This window comes from Somniosus microcephalus, chromosome 3 (genome assembly GCF_052327205.1).
Source record: "Somniosus microcephalus isolate GS21.2 chromosome 3, FLI_Smic_1.0, whole genome shotgun sequence".
Classification (NCBI taxonomy): domain Eukaryota; kingdom Metazoa; phylum Chordata; class Chondrichthyes; order Squaliformes; family Somniosidae; genus Somniosus; species Somniosus microcephalus.
In genome coordinates, this window is record NC_140989.1 from 325,444,138 (window position 1) to 325,464,708 (window position 20,571).

Below are 20,571 nucleotides of genomic sequence, written 5' to 3' on the forward strand. Positions count from 1 at the left end.
TTTTTAAAGACCATTTACCTGTAAGAACTGAATATGTTTCTCCAAAGTATTGCATTCCTCTTGTAAAATGGACCTGTAGAAGATAAGGATACATACATATCTTTAAAACTTAAAAGAATTGCTTGAAATATCTAAACATGGGAGCTGAAGTACTCAGATCGTTACTGAAACATTCTTTTGGATAGCAACAATCTGCTAACTTAATGCATCTCTTAAATTTCCATAGTAGATAATCTTCAATAACAAATATTGCTGATTTGAGGTTCTACTGACATGGGCAATTAGATGCCATTGACTGGTACTCTGAACTTCAATAATATAAATATCACAGCATATGTATGCTTTTACTCTATTTGTGCCCTCACCATTACAACCTAATAGAACACATCCCTGCAGAACCTGCCTGTTTATGGACTCTTCCATATGCACCTGGACATTGACCAAAAATGGGATGACCAAAGGACAGGAAAATGTAACTCCTCATGAGTTCTTAGATGTACAAGCCTGAAAATCATCAGTGGTAATGGTTTTGTGCATATTATCTTTGCAGATTTGATTAAAACACTCAGCAATTACCTGGATTCTCTTCAGATTATCCTGTCCAACATTCACAGTAGTTGCAGCTATAAAATGGTATGCATCAGACTCAAATTTTATTATTTTTTTCTTAAAGGCCTATTTTACAGTCTACAACATTGTCATGGCAGTAGATGCCAACTAGTGGAAACACCTTCTCACACTGGTGTAAATAAAATTTCAGTGCTTTAAACTGAATGTAACCAGATATATGGCAAGTGGTAGCCTCTATAAGGAGTTCCACGTCGCGCCTGCAATACTGAAGGCATGTGGCTCGGATAGGCCAGACTAAATCAAAAGCAGTTTTTTTTTTATTTGAACACTCTGCATTGACTGACACACAACACTTCAGTACAAAGCTTATGTTATTGCATTTTTTATTACTCTATTTCTCCAATACACTCTGTGGGGGACATTGCATTGGGCCCGAAAATGGGCACAAGTAGCGTGAAGCGCAATTTGCCCATGCCCAAAGTGGTGCAGGTAGCACGCAAAATTCGTGCTGCCTGTTCATTATAATGACTGGAGCACTGAGCCAACCAACTGTTGGTTGGCTCAGTGCTCAAGATGGGGGCCAATATGGAGTGCAGTCTACTGACCAATAGAATTTTGCCTAGGCTCGCTGCACTTCAAGGGGAAGTGCTTTGTTGCAAAAGCACCTCATTGTCACTCTGGATGCAACCATGTCGCAACAGGGAAGAGAAAGGGCAAGACACTTCTGATGCAGCACTGGAGGCCTTGGTCCTGGGGGTACACAAAAGACGACAGGTCCTCTACCCACAGAGGGGCAGGAGGCCTTCCAGGCAGAATGCCAGAAGGCAGTGGGAGGAGATAGCACAAGTCGGCAGTGCCATGTGTGTTGCCCCCAGGACCTGGATCCAGTGCCGCAAGAAGTTTAATGACCTCACACGAGTGGTTAAAGTGAGTGAATGCATCTTCAAATGCCATATTTCACCATCTGCACAACTAGCTTCACACACTGCTAAATGCACCACACCCCCATCATTCACTTACCAACAATCTCTAACAATCACGACTCATACCTTACAATCAGAGCTTCACCTCACCCTCACACACTTACCACTGCTGCAAGCCTCACACCCACATATCACACATTGCACACAAAGTCAGCTATTCAACCATGACAGGCACATAACCCAAACGCATTGCACCACACTCACTGACACATTTTCCTTTCTCTTGCAGGCCAAGGTGGCACACAACCGCCGTGAACAGCAGCAGACAGGCAGGGGTGAAGCACATCTTCAAAAACCTACTGTGCTGGAGGAGACAGTGCTGGATATCATTGGATGGGCCGTCACCGAGGCCGTGGCATGCGGTGAGGTTTAAAGCATTGCTGATTACGGTATGTTAATACGTAATCCTTCTTCTCACGTCCCACTTCCCCCTCATGGCACAATCTCTTCTCACTTACAAGCTGCTGATGGCATAAGTATGCACGTCTTGCTTTCCCCCCCTTACCACAACCGAACCCTTATGCCTTTCAGATATCCAAGAACTGCCAGCAGCCCAGCCTGTCCCCGACCTAGTAGAGCAGGAGAGTGATGGAGAAGAGGAGGCACAGTCACTCATTCTGACACTCCCAGGCACCAGCTCAGAAAATGGCACTGCACGAACTTTAGAGGGTAGTATAGAGATGGGATCTGCACGTGGCGAGTCACTGGGCACGAGTTCGCACACAGGTTCTGCTGCACAGGGCTCAGCTGATGACTTCGATGGGGTGGCCTTCAAAACAGTTGCACAAACTTACACAGAGCCTGTACAAATCAAAAAGCAAGTCACCTGCAAGTTGTTGATGATCCCTTTAAATTCCACTGGTGTGGGGGGTCCCTCATGCAGCTGAACGCACATTCTGCTGTGAGAGATTTGCAGAGGGCGTGCAGTTGAGTGATGACGTACAAAATAGCAGGTCGTGCGTCAAATCAAGTTGTACGCCGAGTGACGTCACGATCTGACTGATTAACATTTTTCTGGTGAACGCAGGCAACAGCCACGCTACCAACCTGCTCAAAATGGCGGCCACCACGGTCCACGCTGGAAGTGGCCGGAAATGAGTCCGCCACCATTTTCCTGCCAAAACTGACCTTAAATGCCAGCACTAAGAGGGGGAATTTTGTGGCCTCTGTTAACATAGAGGAACACTCTTAACAACAGGCAAATTTTGATCTGCTTGTAGTTGTAATTTTACCGATCAGAGCGTTTTATGGTGATGTGTCAGCCTCAGTGGTAGCTCACTTGCCTCCAAATCAGAAGGTCATGGCTTCAAGCCCCACACCAGAGACCTGCGCATGTAATCTAGGCTGGCACGTCAGTACAGTACTGATGGAGTGCTGCACGGTTGAAGGTGTCATCTTTCAGATGAGACATTAAACCAAAGCCCCCTCGGCCCTTTCAGGTGGGCGTAAAAGATCCCATGGGACTATTTGAAGATCAGGGTAGTTCGCCTGGTGTCTTGGCCAATATTTATCCCTCAACCAGTACCACCACAAACAGATTATCTGGTCATTTATCTCATTGCTGCTTGTGGGACTTTGCTGTGCATGAATTGGCTGCTGTGTTTCCCTACATTACAACAACGATGACACATCATTGGTTCTAAAGCACTTTGGAACGTCCGGAGGATGAGAAAGCTGCTATATAAATGCAAATTCTTTCTTTTTGCATTGCTATTTTTTAAACATACAATTCTAAATGACTTCTGTAATTACGGTGCATTAAGTAAGTACACTGAAAATTAGTATATGGGGACTGAAAGATCATATAGGCAATAATGGAGACATGAATGAGTTACAAAGCTGTAATCTAAAGGAGTTGTTCTGAAGCTTTATTTAAAGAGTAACGTATTGCAATGAAAAATGTATTATTCTTGGGTTTGCCAACACTCACAGATTGCCCGGGAGTCTCCCGGAATAATGCATGGATTTTGCGGGCGTTGCTGCTAGCGGCCCAGGAGACCGTCGTGCTTTAAATTTCCCGCCGCAGTTGTGGCTCTCCCCCCGCTCCATGATATCAACACCTTCCAACCCCCCACCCCCACTGCCCGCAAAGAACCGGGACCGATGGTATGCCGGGAACTGTTGGCAGTCGGTGTGGGTGTGGTCTCGGGAGTGAGAGAAAGAGACTCAGGAATGGGGGTCAGAGGGAGTCAGGGAAACTGAGCAATGGGGGATATAAAAGGATCTGGGGTGAATGGGGTTACAGGAGCGCCAGCATTGGCACAGGCACCAGGTCCCAAATGGCAGCTGCTGGCGCGAAATCCCAATCTTTATATGGTAAACAAAATAACATTTGCAGGCATTACATGGTTCGACATCACGTGATCAGAACGTCACATGGTGAAACCTCCAGGGATGCTTCCAGCCAGAGTTAGTAACACTAATTATTCTGCTACTTAAATGAAATCGTGTCCATTTAATGTCACAGAAGTTTAACTGCTGTTAAGAAAACAATGCGCGAGTTCATTCAGGGTTTAACTGGTCAGAATCCTTGCCTTGTTTGTCATTTGTAAGAACAATTAAGAAGCTGCAAACATTCTGACTAGTATTTTTTATTCCTGGGGAGATTTTCTATTCCTTCCAAATGACTGCCTTATTTCCTTATACTTCTTAAGTATGATACAGAAACTTAACTGCAACATTTGAAGTTTAGCAAACATGATACGTGTGCTAAATGTACCATTTTTGCATTACCACCACATTTCCCTTGGTGCTGCTCACAATAGGTCAGAGAATGTTCTGTTTTATAAAAACAAATGCATTACACTATGTAAAACAATGTATTACTCTGCTGCTGAAGTGTAGGCCTGTTCACCCATCACCCCTGTGCTCGCTGACCTACATTGGGTTCAGCAATGCCTCGCTTTTAAAATTCTCATCCTGTGTTCAAATCCCTCCATGGCCTTGCCCCTCCCTATCTCTGTAACCTCCTCCTGCACTACAACCCTCCAAGAACTCTACGTTCCTCCAATTCTGGCCTCTTGTGCGTCCCCGATTTCCTTTGCCCCACCATTGGCTGCCGTTCCTTCATCTCTATCTAGGCCCTAAGCTCTGGCATCCTCACTCTAAACCTCTCCACCCTCCTTTAAGAACATCGTTGATACCTCTTTGACCAAGCTTTTGGTCACCTGTCATAATATCTCCTTACGTGGCTCGGTGTCAAATTTTGTCTTAGAATGCTCCTGTGAAGTTCCTTGGGACATTTCACTAGGTTAAAGGAACTAGATAAATGCAAGTTTTGTTGTTGTGTCTCTTTAAGACTACAAGGTACGATTGCTCTGCATTGTTGAAATGAATGCCTAGGTCATAGAGTCATAGAGTTTTACAGCACAGAAAGAGGCCCTTCGGCCCATCGTGTCTGCGCCGCCCATCCATCCCTGTCCAGTCTAATCCCATTTTCCAGCATTTGGTCCATAGCCTTGTATGCAATGGCATTTCAAGTGCTCATCCAAATGCTTCTTGAATGTTGTGAGGGTTCCTGCCTCCACCACCCTTTCAGGCATTGAGTTCCACATTCCAACCACCCTCTGGGTGAAAAAGTTCCTCCTCAAATCCCCTCTAAATCTCCTGCCCCTTACCCTGAATCTATGCCCCCTTGTTATTGACCCCCCCACTAAGGGGAAAAGTTCCTCTTTATCTACCCTATCTGTGCCCCTCATTATTTTGTACACCTCAATCAGGTCCCCCCTCAGCCTTCTCTGCTCCAAGGAAAACAACTCCAGCCTGTCCAGCCTCTCTTCATAGCTGAGGCGCTCCATCCCAGGTAACATCCTGGTGAATCTTCTCTGCACCCTCTCCAAAGCAATCACATCCTTCCTATAGTGAGGCGACCAGAACTGCACACAGTACTCCAGCTGTGGCCTCACCAGCGTTTTGTACAGCTCCATCATAACCTCCCTGCTCTTATATTCTATGCCTCGGCTAATGAAGGCAAGTATCCCATATGCCTTTTTAACCACCTTATCTACCTGCTCCGCTGCCTTCAGGGATCTATGTACATGTACACCAAGGTCCCTCTGACCCTCTGTACTTCCTAGGGTCCTACCACTCATTGTGTATTCCCTTGCCTTATTTGTCCGTCCAAAATGCATCACCTCGCACTTTTCAGGGTTAAATTCCATTTGCCACTTTTCCGCCCATCTGACCAACCCGTTTATATCGTCCTGTAGCCGGAGGCTTTCCTCCTCGCAATTTTCGTGTCATCTGCGAACTTACTGATCATACCTTTTACATTCTCATCCAAATCATTTATGTAGATCACAAACAATAAGGGACCCAGCACCGATCCCTGAGGTACCCCACTGGACACAGGCTTCCAGTCACAAAAGCAACCTTCGACCATCACCCTCTGCCTCCTGCCACTCAGCCAGTTTAGGATCCAACGCGCCAAGGCACCCTGGATCCCATGGGCTCTTACCTTCTTGACCAGTCTCCTATGCGGGACTTTGTCAAAAGCTTTACTGAAGTCCATGTAAACCACATCCACAGCATTTCCCTCATCCACCCCCCTAGTCACCCCCTCGAAAAATTCGATCAGATTTGTTAGACATGATTTACCCTTGACAAAGCCATGCTGACTATCCCCGATTAATCCTTGCCTCTCCAAGTGGAGATTAATTTTGTCCCTCAGAATTTTTTCCAATAATTTCCCCACCACAGATGTTAGACTCACTGGCCTGTAATTCCCTGGTTTATCCCTGCTACCCTTCTTGAATAATGGTACTACGTTAGCTGTTCTCCAGTCCTCTGGTACATCCCCTGTGGCCAGAGAGGTTCTGAAAATTAGTGTCAGAGCCCCTGCAATCTCCTCCCTTGCCTCCCACAGCAGCCTGGGATACATCTCGTCCGGGCCTGGGGATTTATCCACTTTTTGGCCTGCTAAAACCGCTAGCACCTCCTCCCTCTCGATGCTAATATGTTCAAGTATGTCACAGTCCCCTTGCTCGATTTCTATGTCTGCATCGTCTTTCTCCATAGTGAACACAGATGCAAAAAATTCATTTAAAACCCCGCCTACATCCTCTGGCTCTACACACAGATTGCCACTTTGGTCCCTAATGGGCCCTACCCTTTCCCTGGTTATCCTCTTGCCCTTAATATACTTATAAAACATCTTAGGATTTTCCTTTATTTTGCTCGCCAGTGTTATTTCATGGCCCCTCCTCGCCCTCCTAATTTCTTTTTTAAGTATGCCCCTGCACTTTTTATACTCCTCTAGGGCTTCTTCTGTCTTTAGTCTTTTGTAACTGCCAAAAGCCCCCCTTTTATTTCTAATGCATTTTTGTATATCCCTTGTCATCCAAGGTTCCCTTTGCTTGTTGGTCCCACCCTTGACCTTTACAGGAACATGTTGGCGTTGTACTCTCTCTATTTCCCTTCTGAAAGTCTCCCACTGTTTTGATGTGGATTTTCCTATAAGCAGCTGCTCCCAGTCCACTTTGGCCAGATCCTGCCTTATCATATTAAAATCGGCCTTCCCCCAATTTAGAACCCTTATTTCCGGGCCGTCTTTGTCTTTTTCCATGACCACCTTAAATCTCACCGAATTATGGTCACTGTCGCCAAAATGCTCTCCTACTGACACTTCCACCACTTGCCCGGCTACATTCCCCAGAATTAGGTCCAATACCGCCCCCTCTCTTGTAGGACTTTCTACATGTTGGCTCAAAAAGCTCTCCTGGATGCACTTTAAGAATTCTGCACCCTCTAAGCCTTTCACACTCTGACTGTCCCAATTTATATTGGGGAAGTTGAAATCCCCCACTATTATTACCCTATTATTTTCGCACTTCTCTGAGATTTGCCTACATATCTGTTCCTCTATCTCCCCCTGACTGTTTGGGGGCCTATAGTACACTCCCAGCAAAGTGCTTGCCCCCTTTTTGTTTTTAAGTTCTACCCATATGGCCTCATTAGAGGAACCCGCTAATATATCATCCCTCCTTACAGCAGTAATTGACTCCTTAATTAATATTGCAACACCCCCTCCCCTTTTACACCCCCCTCTGTCTCGCCTGAAGATTCTATACCCCGGAATATTGAGCTGCCAGTCCTGACCCTCCCTCAACCATGTCTCCGTGATAGCAACAATATCGTACTCCCATGTGTTCAACAACAACTTCAGTTCATCCACCTTATTTGCAAGACTCCTTGCATTAAAATAAATGCCTTCCAGCCCTGCCATATTCTCTTTTGCCTTCACATATTTGCTCTGCCTTCCCAGCTGACTTGTTTTTCCCTCTGTATTTGGCCGTAAATCACCCCCTACTATAGCTCCACTCTGTACCCCAACCCCCTGCCAAGTTAGTTTAAACCCTCCCCAGCAGTGCTAGCAAACCTCCCCGCAAGGATATTGGTTCCCCCCTGGTTCAGGTGTAAACCGTCCGACTTGTACAAGTCCCACCTTTCCCAGAAGCAGACCCAGTGATCCAGGAAACTAAAGCCCTCCCCCCTGCACCATCCCTTTAGCCACGCATTCATCTGTTCTATCTTCCTATTCCTATACTTACTAGCACGTGGCACCGGGAGTAATCCAGAGATTACAACCTTTGAGGTCCTGCTCCTTAATCCTTCACCTAGCTCCCTAAATTCTTGCTGCAGGACCTCATCCCTCTTTTTACCTATGTCGTTGGTACCAATGTGGACCACGACCACTGGCTGTTCTCCCTCCCCCTCCAGAATGCCCTGCAGCCGCTCAGTGGCATCCTTGACCCTGGCACCAGGGAGGCAACAAACCATCCTGGATTCACGTCTACGGCCACAGAAACGCCTATCTGTTCCCCTTACTATAGAATCCCCTACCACTATTGCTCTCCCACTCTTTTTCCCCCCTTCCTGGGCAGCAGGAGCACCCCCAGTGCCAGGAAGTTGGCCGCTGCTGCCTTCCCCTGGTGAGTCATCCCTCTCAACAGTATCCAAAGCGGTATACTTGTTTGAAAGGGGGATGTCCGCAGGGGTTCCCTGCACTACCTGCCTGCCTTTGTTGCTCCGTCTGATGGTCACCCCCTGTGCTGCCCTACCCTGAGGCGTGCACAACTCGCTAAACGTGTTATCCACGAGCCTTTCAGCATCGCGCACGCTCCAAAATTCATCCACCCGCAGCTCGAGCGCCGCAATGCGGTCTACAAGTAGCTGCAGCTGGATGCATTTCCCGCACACATGGTCGTCAGGGACACTGGCAGCATCCCTGACTTCCCACATAGAGCAGGAGGAGCAGAGCACGGGTCTGAACTCTCCTGCCATGACTTACCCCTTTAATTACTTTAAAAAATTTATTCAATACCCCAGTTACAGGTATGCTCTAGGGCGCTTTATTTACCAACTATCCCCACTACACCACAGAAATTTAACACCACAGAATTCAAGCTTGTATTGAAAAAAGAGAAATACTCACCAACCAATCACCTACCTGCTCCCTGGTGACGTCACACAATGATTACTTTTTACCTCTCTCCCCGCTGCTGAGTTGGTATGCCTCGCCTCTCTCCGGTTTTTATACCGGTCTCACCACGCTGCTCCCGACTGGTCTCGGGCCTCGCTGGTTGCCGGGTTTTCTCCCGAGCTCCTCCTCGCTGCTCCCGCTGGTCCCGACTGGTCTCGGGCCTCGCCTCTCTCCGGTTTTTATACCGGTCTCACCACGCTGCTCCCGACTGGTCTCGGGCCTCGCTGGTCGCCGGGTTTTCTCCCGAGCTCCTCCTCGCTGCTCCCGACTGGTCAGTTACAGATCAGGCTGCAGATCAGAACCCCGGCTTTGTTTGTGGGAAGCTCAATTAAAAGACTGCAGCTATTTGGCTTGGATATTAAATGTGATATAGAAATTTGCATTAGACAGTTTATGACATCTGGAGTTGACGTCTGGCGTATTGATCTACCACTTAATGTATTATAGATAGAGGCACGATGACATTACCAAATATACAATAACTAACCATTGTTTCGGGTTTATTTTTAATTTCCAGTTGATTACCTGGAAACTAAAATAAAACACATCAAGGAAATAAATATACACTATGTACAGTAAGAATCCTAATCATCTGGGAATATGGATTCCCTGCAGTACTTTATTCTTACGTAAATTTACCACAGAAACTAGGGTCTTTCCGAAATGGCAACATAAGAAAGAATTCTCATTTAAAACAATTATCTCAAGCCACATGATTTTAAAAAAGACCACAATTAATTGCTTCAGTCAGTCTCATGAAATCCTATTATGTTCACCTATGAGGCAGATTGTTTGATGCACCAACAGAAGAGCTGTTAGAAGCTTTCAATTGGGACAAGAAATCTGCATCTTTGCAGCTTCTTCACCTCAGAGCTGCCAGTCATGAGACCATAAGATGTGCTGGGCATTGCAACATTTTACAGACCATAAATGGCATATAAACAATTGAAACTAAGTTCAAGGCTGTATTCTAACCTTAGGCGTTCAGATGAAATTCCTAAACTGCTGAAGTTCTTCTATCATTGTTTATGGTGTTGAGCACTTGATTAGTATAATTCATTCCCTGCTGCCAATTGTCTCTAAAATGCCCACTGTTACTTTCTGCTAATTAACTGCAAGCTCAATTGCATTAGAAATGCTGTTAACTCTTCAATAAGGATGTCATTGAGTATTCTTCTCGATGTATGTTGCAGCATTGACGCCAATCCAGACCACTTCCCCCCAGCATCCCCACCCAAAAAAAGGAGTGAAAATCAAATAAAACTGCACATATAAATAATTTTATAAAATGCCTGGTTACATAGGGGTGAATTTAACAGAGTAATCTAATCTCAGGGTTCCAATAATCTAATCCCTCTCCATAACAGCTGCCTGAGGCTGAACCACACTGTTCGCAACATTGGTATCATAATTGACCCCGAAATGAGTTTCCGACCACATACCGCAGCATAACTAAGACCGCCTATTTCCATCTCCGTAACATCGTCCGTCTCCGCCCTTGCCTCAGCTCATCTGCTGCTGAAACCCTCATCTATGCCTTTGTTACCTCTAGACTTGACTATACCAACGCACTCCTGGCTGGCCTCCCACATTCTACCCTACGTAAACTTGAGGTGATCCAAAACTCAGCTGCCCGTGTCCTAACTTGCACCAAGTGCCGTTCACCCATCATCCCTGTGCTCGCTGACCTACAGTGGCTCCCGGTTAAGCAACGCCTCGATTTCAAAATTCTCATGCTTGTTTTCAAATCCCTCAATGGCCTTGCCCCTCTCCATCTCTGTAATCTCCTTCAGCCCCACAACCCCGCCCCGAGATATCTGTGCTCCTCTAATTCTGCCCTCGAGCATCCCTGATTATAATCGCTCACCCATTGGTGGCTGTGCCTTCTGTTGCCTAGACCCTAAGCTCTGAAATTCCCTGCCTAAACCTGTCTGCCTCGTTACCTCTCTTTCCTCCTTTAAGATGCTCCTGAAAACCTACCTCTTTGACCAAGCTTTTGGTCACCTGCCCTAATTTATCCTTATGTGGCTCGGTGTCAAATATTTTGTCTTTTTAATACACCTGTGAAGTGCCTTGGGACGTTTTATTACGTTAAAGGTGCTATATAAATACAAGTTGTTGTTGTTCAAATGATTATAAACTGATCTACTTTACACTCAAATTCATGATCTTTCTTGAATTTTGTATGTTAATTTATTTTAAAACCTATTAACACAACAGGTTAAGGATTTGGTTACAAACACATTAAGCATTTTTACACTAACATTGCCAAAAATAATTTCTACTTTCTGCTAACTAAATCATGACAACTATGCACCTTGATTTGCATGTAATTGAAACTAGCTATTCCTCAAATCACGAATTCCCAATTTTTCAATAGCTGTACATCCATCCTTACTGGGACTCCTGGAACGGTAAGGCTGTGAACAGTTGTGTTGCAATAACCTCCAATACTTGCATTTGTGCACTGAAATGTCTTTGAGAGTAGGGGTGGAGATAAAGGAAGAACTAACAATAAGAAGTTATTTTGAACATTTGTGCCAGAAAAGACTTGCAGAGAATGAACAAGCCTACATGAGTACGTATATGTCAGGATGACTTATTTTGTGTCGTCGTGTGTTTGAGTGATCGTGTGTGTGTAAAAGTGACTCAGTGCGATAGGGAGTACATACGTCTGTATGAAAATAATCTTTAGGCCACATAAGCATGTAATTTGTTCATACACCATCTCGTCACACCACTCAAGCCTTTCCCTCTCCTGCATCACACCTGGTTGTCCCATTTGTACTGTCCTCTTCATAGAAACATAGAAGATAGGAGCAGGAGTAGGCCATTTGGCCCCTCAAGCCTGTTCCGCCATTTAATGAGATCATGGCTGATCATCCAAATTCAGTACCCTGTCCCTGCTTTCTCCCCATATCCCTTTAGCCTTAAGAAATATATCGAACTCCTTCTTGAATATATTTAATGAATTGGCTTCAACTGCCTTCTGTGGTAGAGAATTCCACAGGTTCACCACTCTCTGGGTGAAGAAATTCCTCCTCATCTCTGTCCTAAATGGCTTACCCCTTATCCTTAGACTGTGACCCCTAGTTCTGGACTCCCCCGCCATCGGGAACATCCTTCCTGCATCTAGTCTGTCTAGTCCTGTTAGAATTTTATAAGTTTCAATGAGATCCCCTCGCATTCTTCTAAACTCTAGCGAATATAAGCCTAATCGACCCAATCTCTCTTCATAAGTCATTCCTGCCATCCCAGGTATCAGTCTGGTGAATCTTCGCTGCACTCCCTCCATGGCAAGAACATCCTTCCTCAGATAAGGCGACCAAAACTGCACACAATACTCAAGGTGTGATCTCACCAAGGCCCTGCAAAACTGGAGCAAGACATCCTTGCTCCTGTACTCGAATCCTCTCGCTATGAAGGCCAACATACCATTTGCCTTCTTAACCGCCTGCTGCACCTGCATGCTTACCTTCAGCGACTGGTGCACAAGGACACCCAGGTCTTGTTGCACTTCCCCTTCTCCCAATCTATTGCCGTTCAGCTAATAATCTGCCTTCCTGTTTTTGCCACCAGTGTGGATAACTTCACATTTATCCACATTATACTGCATCTGCCCAATCACCCAACCTGTCCAAATCATACTGGAGTTTCTCTGCATCCTCCTCACAGCACACACGCCCACCCAGCTTTGTGTCGTCTGCAAACTTGGAGATATTACATCTAGTTCCCTCGTCTTGATCATTTATATATATTGTGAATAGCTGGGGTCCTAGCACCGATCCCTGCGGTACCCCACTAGTCACTGCCTGCCACTCGGAAAAAGACCCATTTATTCCAACTCTTTGCTTCCCGTCTGCCAACCAGTTCTCTATCCGAGTCAGTACCTTACCCCCAATCCCATGTGCTTTAACTTTGCACGTTAATCTCTTATGCGGGACCTTATCGAAAGTCCAAATGCACCACATCCACTGGTTCTCCCTTATCTATTCTACCAGTTACATCCTCAAAAAGTTCCAGTAGATTAGTCAATCATGATTTACCTTTTGTAAATCCATGTTGACTTTGTCTGATCCTGTCACTGTTTTCCAAGTGCTCTGCTATTACATCTTTTATAATGGACTCTAGCATTTTCCCCACTACCGATGTCAGGCTTACCGGTCTATAATTCCCCGTTTTCTCTCTACCACCTTTTTTAAATAGTGGGGTTACATTAGCTACCTTCCAATCCATGGGAACTGTTCCAGAGTCCATAGAATTTTGGAAGATGACCAGCAATGCATCTACTATTTCTAGGGCCACTTCCTTAAGTAACCTAGGATGAAGATTATCAGGCCCTGGGGATTTATCGGCCTTCAATCCCGTCAATTTCCCTAACACTATTTCCCTACAAATACTGATTTCATTCAATTCCTCCCTCTCATTAGACCCTATGTTCCCCGACATCTCTGGCAGGTTATTTGTGTCCTCCTTTGTGAAGACAGAACCAAAATATGTATTTATAATTGGTCTGTCATTTCTTTATTCCCCATTATAAATTCTCCTGATTTGGACTGCAAGGGACCTACGCTTGATTTCTCCAATCTTTTTCTCTTCACATATCTATTCAATATCTTCTCCCGGTAATTTGTTTCACTGCTTTATTACTCTTTGGGTAAAAATGTTCCATCTGGCTTCCCTACTCACTCCTAAGTAATGCACTGCCTGAGAGGGTGCTGGGATCAGAATCAATAGCAGACTTCAAAAGGGAATTGGATAAATACTTGAAGGAGAAAGAATTGCAGGGATATGGGGAAAGAGCCGGGGGAGTGAGACTCAATGGGCCGAATGGCCTCCTTCTGTGCTGTACTATTCTATGATTCGTGTAGCGCCTTGCACGACTTCAGGACTTCCCAAAGCACTTTACAGCTAATTAAGTACTTTTTGAAGTGTAGTCGCTATTGTAATGGGTAGCCAATTTACGCACAACAAGCTCCCACAAACAGCAATGTGATAATGGCCAGATAATCTGTTTTTTTGTGATGTTCATTGAGAGATAAATATTGACCAGGACATCGGGGATAACTCGCCTGCTCCTCTTCAAAATAGTGCCATGGAATCTTTTACGTCCACCTGAGAGCGCAGACAGGGCCTCGGTTTAATGTCTCATCTGAAAGACAGCACCTCCAACAGTGCAGCACACCCTCAGTACTGCACTGGCGTGTCAGCCTAGATTTTTGTGTTCAAGTCTCTGGAGTGGGAATTGAACCCACAACCTTCTGACTCTGAGGTGACAGTGCTACCCACTGAACCATGGCGTGGGTTGAAATGGACAACAAATTTGATCATCTGTGTAACTTGGAACAGGGATGCAAGTGCTCTTTGCCGCTTTTGGATTTGAGTAATTTCATTGCTAGTATTGCCGTGGAGACTCCTAACCAACTATGGTAATGTTCCAGAACAAGAAATGCACCATCTCAAAAACAAGCACTGGAGGAAATTACTTGTATTACACATCCAAAGTTGTAACTACCTTCTTTTTTGTGAAAGAATCTTTTAAGACAAACTCACTCTTGGGGATGTGGGTAGAGTGGGAAGTATGCAATATATGACAGCTAAGCTATCTGAAGAAGTGAGTTGTATAACTGTGAGCGGTTTTCACTGAGTGGAAGAAAATAAAGGTGCTTTGACAGTCCCACACTGCAACATTTATATTCTGTATATACCAGTGTAGTGTGGGTTGTGACATAATTTTCATTGACTAGCTGCATCAGTGAAAATAGGTCAGGGAATTTAGATTAAACTGTGGACAGGCTATCCTTTGCAATACATCTGATGGGCACGGTTTGCTACTTTTAACTGTGTTTATGTTTCTGGAACAAGACAACTTCTCAGATATGCAGGTCACTCACAATTCATAATCTCAATGTTGACAGCTCTATTGCCTTATTTTACAAAGGTATATGCTACAAAGAGGAAATGCAATGAGGAACCAAGGGATGCTGGGCTTATCCCAAGAGAGATACTGTGAGGATTTAATTGACCCCAGAGCAATAAACTCCGTACCTACTCGGTCTTTCACTCTACTTTTATATATGAACAAAATTAAGCAAATGCCAGTTTCAAATGTTACTTTGAAGTCTCATAATGATAAGACTATATGAAAACTTACTTTTTTAAAATATTAAATCTGTCATTAAGTTTAAAAATGGACATAACTACAGGTCATGGGATGCCTTAAAATTAATCTACTGCAATAATAATTAATATTGTAAATTCAGCTATAAAAGTTGCCGTGGCTAAATAATCTTGCACTAGCTGAGATCAATGCAAAATGTTGACGAATGGGGCAGGCTTGGATTAAAGATTGCATTTGACCCGTGTGCCCGGTTCAGGGTCCGGAAACTCAAAGCACTTCATCTAATGCTTGGCTCACAACTGAACAAATTGAGCCATAAATCAGACAAATCTGGGTATCAGTCAAGTTTGCTATTTGAGGTTTGGCTGTCTATTTATTTAGTAGTCTCTCTGAAGCAAAGATTGGGAATTCACGTGAGAAATTATGGCTGCAAGCCCACTTCTTGCCACTCTGTATCTAAAACTGCACCACTGTGCAGCCTACCTTCTCCACTTTTCATACTGACCTGATGATTATAATTAAAAGGGTTTGAAGTAAAGGTTTATTTCTCTATTTAAAACAGGTGAACAAAAGCAAGCACATGTCTTGATTCTTACTCACTTCATCAGAATATGTGTCTCATTTCACAACAATAGCTTCTTTGTTGCTGAAGCAGGGTTTTCTGTCTTTTTCTGCCCTGAATTCCCTTTAGAGTCTGGCACTTTAATTTGCTGTATGCATTCCTTCGGTCAGTCTGGGAAGCTCAGTGTAATCCAGATGGCAGTTATTACACTTGGCAACAGCCAATATAAATGAGAATTAAAGATAGCAGTTGGGTTTCTCCTATGGACTACAACATACTTAAAAACAAACTTTCAGTTTTTTGTATGTTTGACTGAATGGAGGGAACATTGTCTCATGTATAGATCACGCACGAATAGAGGAAAAAAGATCTTTTATTCCATACCTTCTGTGCAGTGTTTCAGATTCAAAATGTTCTCACTGACTTTTATTCTGGCTAGAAACTTTGTTACTTTGCAGTGATGTAGTTATTTCAGAGATCACATCACCAATACTTTCTGTTCAACATCATCGCCAATGAGGATTGGTAATATAGCAGATTACTACAATGCAACTCTAATTTCCATTGAATGCAACGCAAACTGACAGGAAACTTTTCTTTTGGTCGATTGTTGGGGACCTTAACTAAGTTTGGACAGTCTCAAACTAATTTCTAGATGGTCTTAGATATAAATATACAACACAAAAGTGCTGATAATGCAATAAATAGTAAGGTGGCTTTCTTGTTCAGAGAGGCCAAAAAGATGGGAGGTGTGGACAATGGAGAATCCACACTGGTGCATTAAGGGATGCTTTTCTGAAGTTGGGGTAGTGACGGAAGCTTTACCCAGCATCTAGTACATATTATAACCGACCTTGGAGTCAGTTATGTTGATGGGTGCAGAAAATTATTCCATTTTGCAGTAATGAGGGCCAATTTTTTGTACACCTACCACCTTGTTTACGCTGGAAAACAGAGACGTAGGCAAACCACAAATTTAAAAATAAGTTCTGCCCATTGTCCGCCCGAGGCCATTGTGACCCAATTTTCAAGCGGGCCTCGAAATGGGTTGACCAAGGCTCCTGCCTGAAACAGGATGGAGCCTTATTTCACTATGTAAATCCCGGTTTTATGCCTCTTGTAGGACCCCAACGACATTTTTGTGTACCAAAGGGCAGGGCGGATCAACCTAACCAGCGGCCTTTAAATGTCTTTCAATTTTGCAGTCAGGAAGAGCAGGAATGTTCCTCCTGGCCCCCCCAAAATACTCCAGCATTTCCCCACAGGATAACCCCTGCCCACCCCATCCACAGGACCAGGCTGTCGACCGGCTAGGTGTAGAAGATGGGTGATTTTCTGCTCCCCCGGCAAGCTTCCTCGGAGCACCCGTTCAGTGCTTGCAACTGAGTCCCAACAACTAGGATAGTTTGGGCCCCTCACTGGTGCAATCAGGTGGGCAGCGCAGTCATGGTGCCTACTACCTGCCTGATTAGCACGACATACAAAAGTCATGCCCGTCTTCTCCAGCCTCAAATGTGCATCAACAGCCAATGCTCTCCTCAAAATAATTGCAAGCACTCAGTCAATCCCGATTAGTGGTGTCAGTTTTGATCACTGCCTGCCACTCGGAAAAAGACCCGTTTATTCCAACTCTTTGCTTTCTGTCTGCCAACCAGTTCTCCATCCAAGTCAATACCTTGCCCCCAATCCCATGTGCCTTAACTTTACACGCTAATCTCTTATGCGGGACCTTATCGAAAGCCTTCTGAAAGTCCAAATACACCACATCCACTGGTTCTCCATTATCTATTTTACCAGTTACATCCTCAAAAAATTCCAGTAGATTAGTCAAGCACGATTTACCATTTGTAAATCCATGTTGACTTTGTCCGATCCTGTCACTGTTTTCCAAGTGCTCTGCTATTACATCTTTTATAATGGACTCTAGCATTTTCCCCACTACCGATGTCAGGTCTATAATTCCCTGTTTTCTCTTTACCACCTTTTTTGAATAGTGGGGTAACATTAGCTACCCTCCAATCCATGGGTACTGTTCCAGAGTCTATCGAATTTTGGAAGATGACCAGCAATGCATCTACTATTTCTAGGGCCACTTCCTTAAGTACCCTAGGATGTAGATTATCAGGCCCTGGGGATTTATCGGCCTTCAATCCCATCAATTTCCCTAACACCATTTCCCTACAAATACTGATTTCATTCAGTTCCTCCCTCTCATTAGACCCTATGTTCCCCGACATCTCTGGGAGGTTATTTGTGTCCTCCTTTGTGAAGACAGAACCAAAGTATGTATTTAATTGGTCTGCCATTTCTTTGTTCCCCATTATAAATTCCCATAACATTACACCCTAGTACAGACTGAAGTACAGAGAAACATTCCTGACACAAGGCAAGCTTCTTGATTTATCATTGTGACATTATATTTTGACACAGTGATTTAGCTAGATTCAGGTGCGACTTATTCTTGGGACTACTGCCTGAAGCAACAGGCCTATGGCTGCTGCCATTTCAGACCCAAAGCTATAGTCATTTTGAAACCTTTCACTGTTGCTTTTTAACCCACCCACCCCAAGAGCATCAGTATGCATGAGCATTTTATCCCATTCCTCCTTCTGCCCCACACCCACGCACTGGTAGTCATAACAATACAATATACAGGAAACTCACCGGCACCTAAATAACCGGATATCTCTCTTAACCAGCAAAATTCAGGAGTAGGTTCAGGTAAGTTTTACTTCATATTAGTGGCCGTGTAACCGGGGTTCCTGGATCTGTGGCCGTGTAACCGGGGTTCCTGCACCTGTTGCAGTGCAACAGGGACGCCTGGATCTGTGGCTGTCTACAGGGCTCTCGTACCTTAGTAAGTATACCTCTCTGTAATCCGGACTTTTTGATCAACCGGCAACACGCCAGTCCCGTCGGTGCCAGATAAAAAAAAAGTTTCCTGTAATTTGCAAACTGACATTTTAAAATTCTGAATCATTTTCTCAACAGAACATTATGTATTTTTAATTTCCTTTAAAAAAAAAAGTCCCCTTCCTTTCCCTTTCAGAGACTCCCTTAAACAGAACACCATGTTGGCCAAGAGTACAGGCAAACTACCAAAGCGGCTTTGTAGCTGGCTCTAGATCTACGTGAATGGCCAGGACCAACTTTACTTTAATAGTCAAGCTGTCTGAATTGGGGCAGCAGGAGATATCCTATATACAAGGCCTCAAATCAACAGCCCCAATTTGAGAGTTTGGGATGAGCCCACGGAGAAAGCAAAATGGGAAGCACTTTTTGAAATAATGGCAGGCTCCTTCTCTCCTGGTGGAGATAACACCAAGCCCCTGTTTGGGAATCTTCTAAGGATCAGCATAATGATACACAACTGCACGACATCATCCAAAATAGTGCAGGTTTAGAAAAGGTTCCTAAATATAACTGGGACTACACCTTTATCTTTCAGCAGACGTGAGAAACAGTAAAGACCAACATTTTCTCTATCCACATTGTGGCTTTTTAAGTAATGTTTTAGTAAACATTTAAGATTTTTTAAAAAGGGAAATGATACTCACTGTAAATGTGCCACAATCTCATCAATATTTGTAACATTAACCTTGTCTTTTATGCCTTCTACATTATCCTTGAAGTTGGAAAGAGTGAAAAGGCTAGAAGAGGAATGAATCAAAGTTAAGGACAACATTTTTCTGAAAATCTACAGGCATTTTCATTAATAACTTCTTACGCAATCTTGGACTTACACAATTAAAATTCTCTTAATTGCTGTTTCAACAGTCTCCATTACTTATGTTGGCTTTGTGATGTCACTCCAAAGTAACACTGAGATTTCGGATTGATCTGAACCTTTTGTTCCCTTTGCTCCCATTTACACAAAGCCACACAATGGCTACTGATCCACCAGTAAGTCTGCTGCTCAATTTTCCTGCAATTCCAACTAAATCCAGAAATTCTGTAATGCAACCTTTAACCCGAGTCTCTGAAAATGAGACAACACTAAATGACCCCATGTAAAAGCACCTCATGTACATCACCCCAATCCCACAAGGCTTGTAGAATATTATAAGCCCACGGGTGCATGTCGCTCACTAATAACAGTTTATGTCAGAGAAATAAAAAACTGAATTCTACTGGTAAAAAATCAGCTGAAATCCTACTTTTCTACCTGAATAAAAAGGAAAATATAGCAGATTTACAGTGAGATAGGAAGGTGGAAACAACTGGAACACAGGCTAAAGATGCTGTTACCAAAGAACCCGTCACAGGCCAGGCTGCGTTATGATACATTTTCTGTTCTTTGTGAAAATCACCCTAGGTTACAATATTAAAATAGTAAATTATATCATTTTGAAATACACAAATTAGCAATCCAAGAGAATGAAATGCAGAGATCTGAAAATCGAGTTCAAGACAGACTCGAGGTAGTACATGCAATCAAACCCAGCTGCCCCTGATTTTGGTCAGTTGCCTCTTGATTGGCTGGTTAACAAGTTGAGATACAAGGTTCAAATCATTAAATGATAATGGAAAGATTTGGGAGCCGGTCAATGCTTATGCTTGCTTACATACTTATTAGTATGCACTTTTTCTCACTTCAATTCAGATGAGTGGCAATTTAAAAAAAAACAAACATTGAAGGAATTTTTTCAAAGGGAGGTAGGCGAGTCAATACTATCAGGATTACATTCAAAGCACCCAGTGTCACAGACATTTAGAGTAAGGAGCTCCGAAAAGACATATTACTAAACAGCACAGATGGGACCCATATATCTGCAGCTGCAACCGGAGAGATTAAGAAAGGATTACTGCCTGAATGAGTACTCGTCAAAACACTGAACTCCAGATACACTTGAGT

The 20,571-nt window shown here is 44.0% G+C and overlaps 1 protein-coding gene across 1 annotated transcript in view; it reads right to left on the reverse strand.

Moving 5' to 3' along the window:
* ccdc24 (coiled-coil domain containing 24) overlaps positions 1 to 20,571 on the reverse strand; it is a 144,570-nt gene that overhangs the window by 36,537 nt on the left and 87,462 nt on the right. Inside the window, exons 5-6 of the mRNA XM_085983105.1 lie at positions 19,274 to 19,366; positions 19 to 73 (exon numbers count right to left, since the gene is read on the reverse strand). Of these exons, the coding sequence (XP_085839231.1) occupies positions 19 to 73; positions 19,274 to 19,366 (148 nt within the window). The remainder of the gene's footprint in view (positions 1 to 18; positions 74 to 19,273; positions 19,367 to 20,571) is intronic.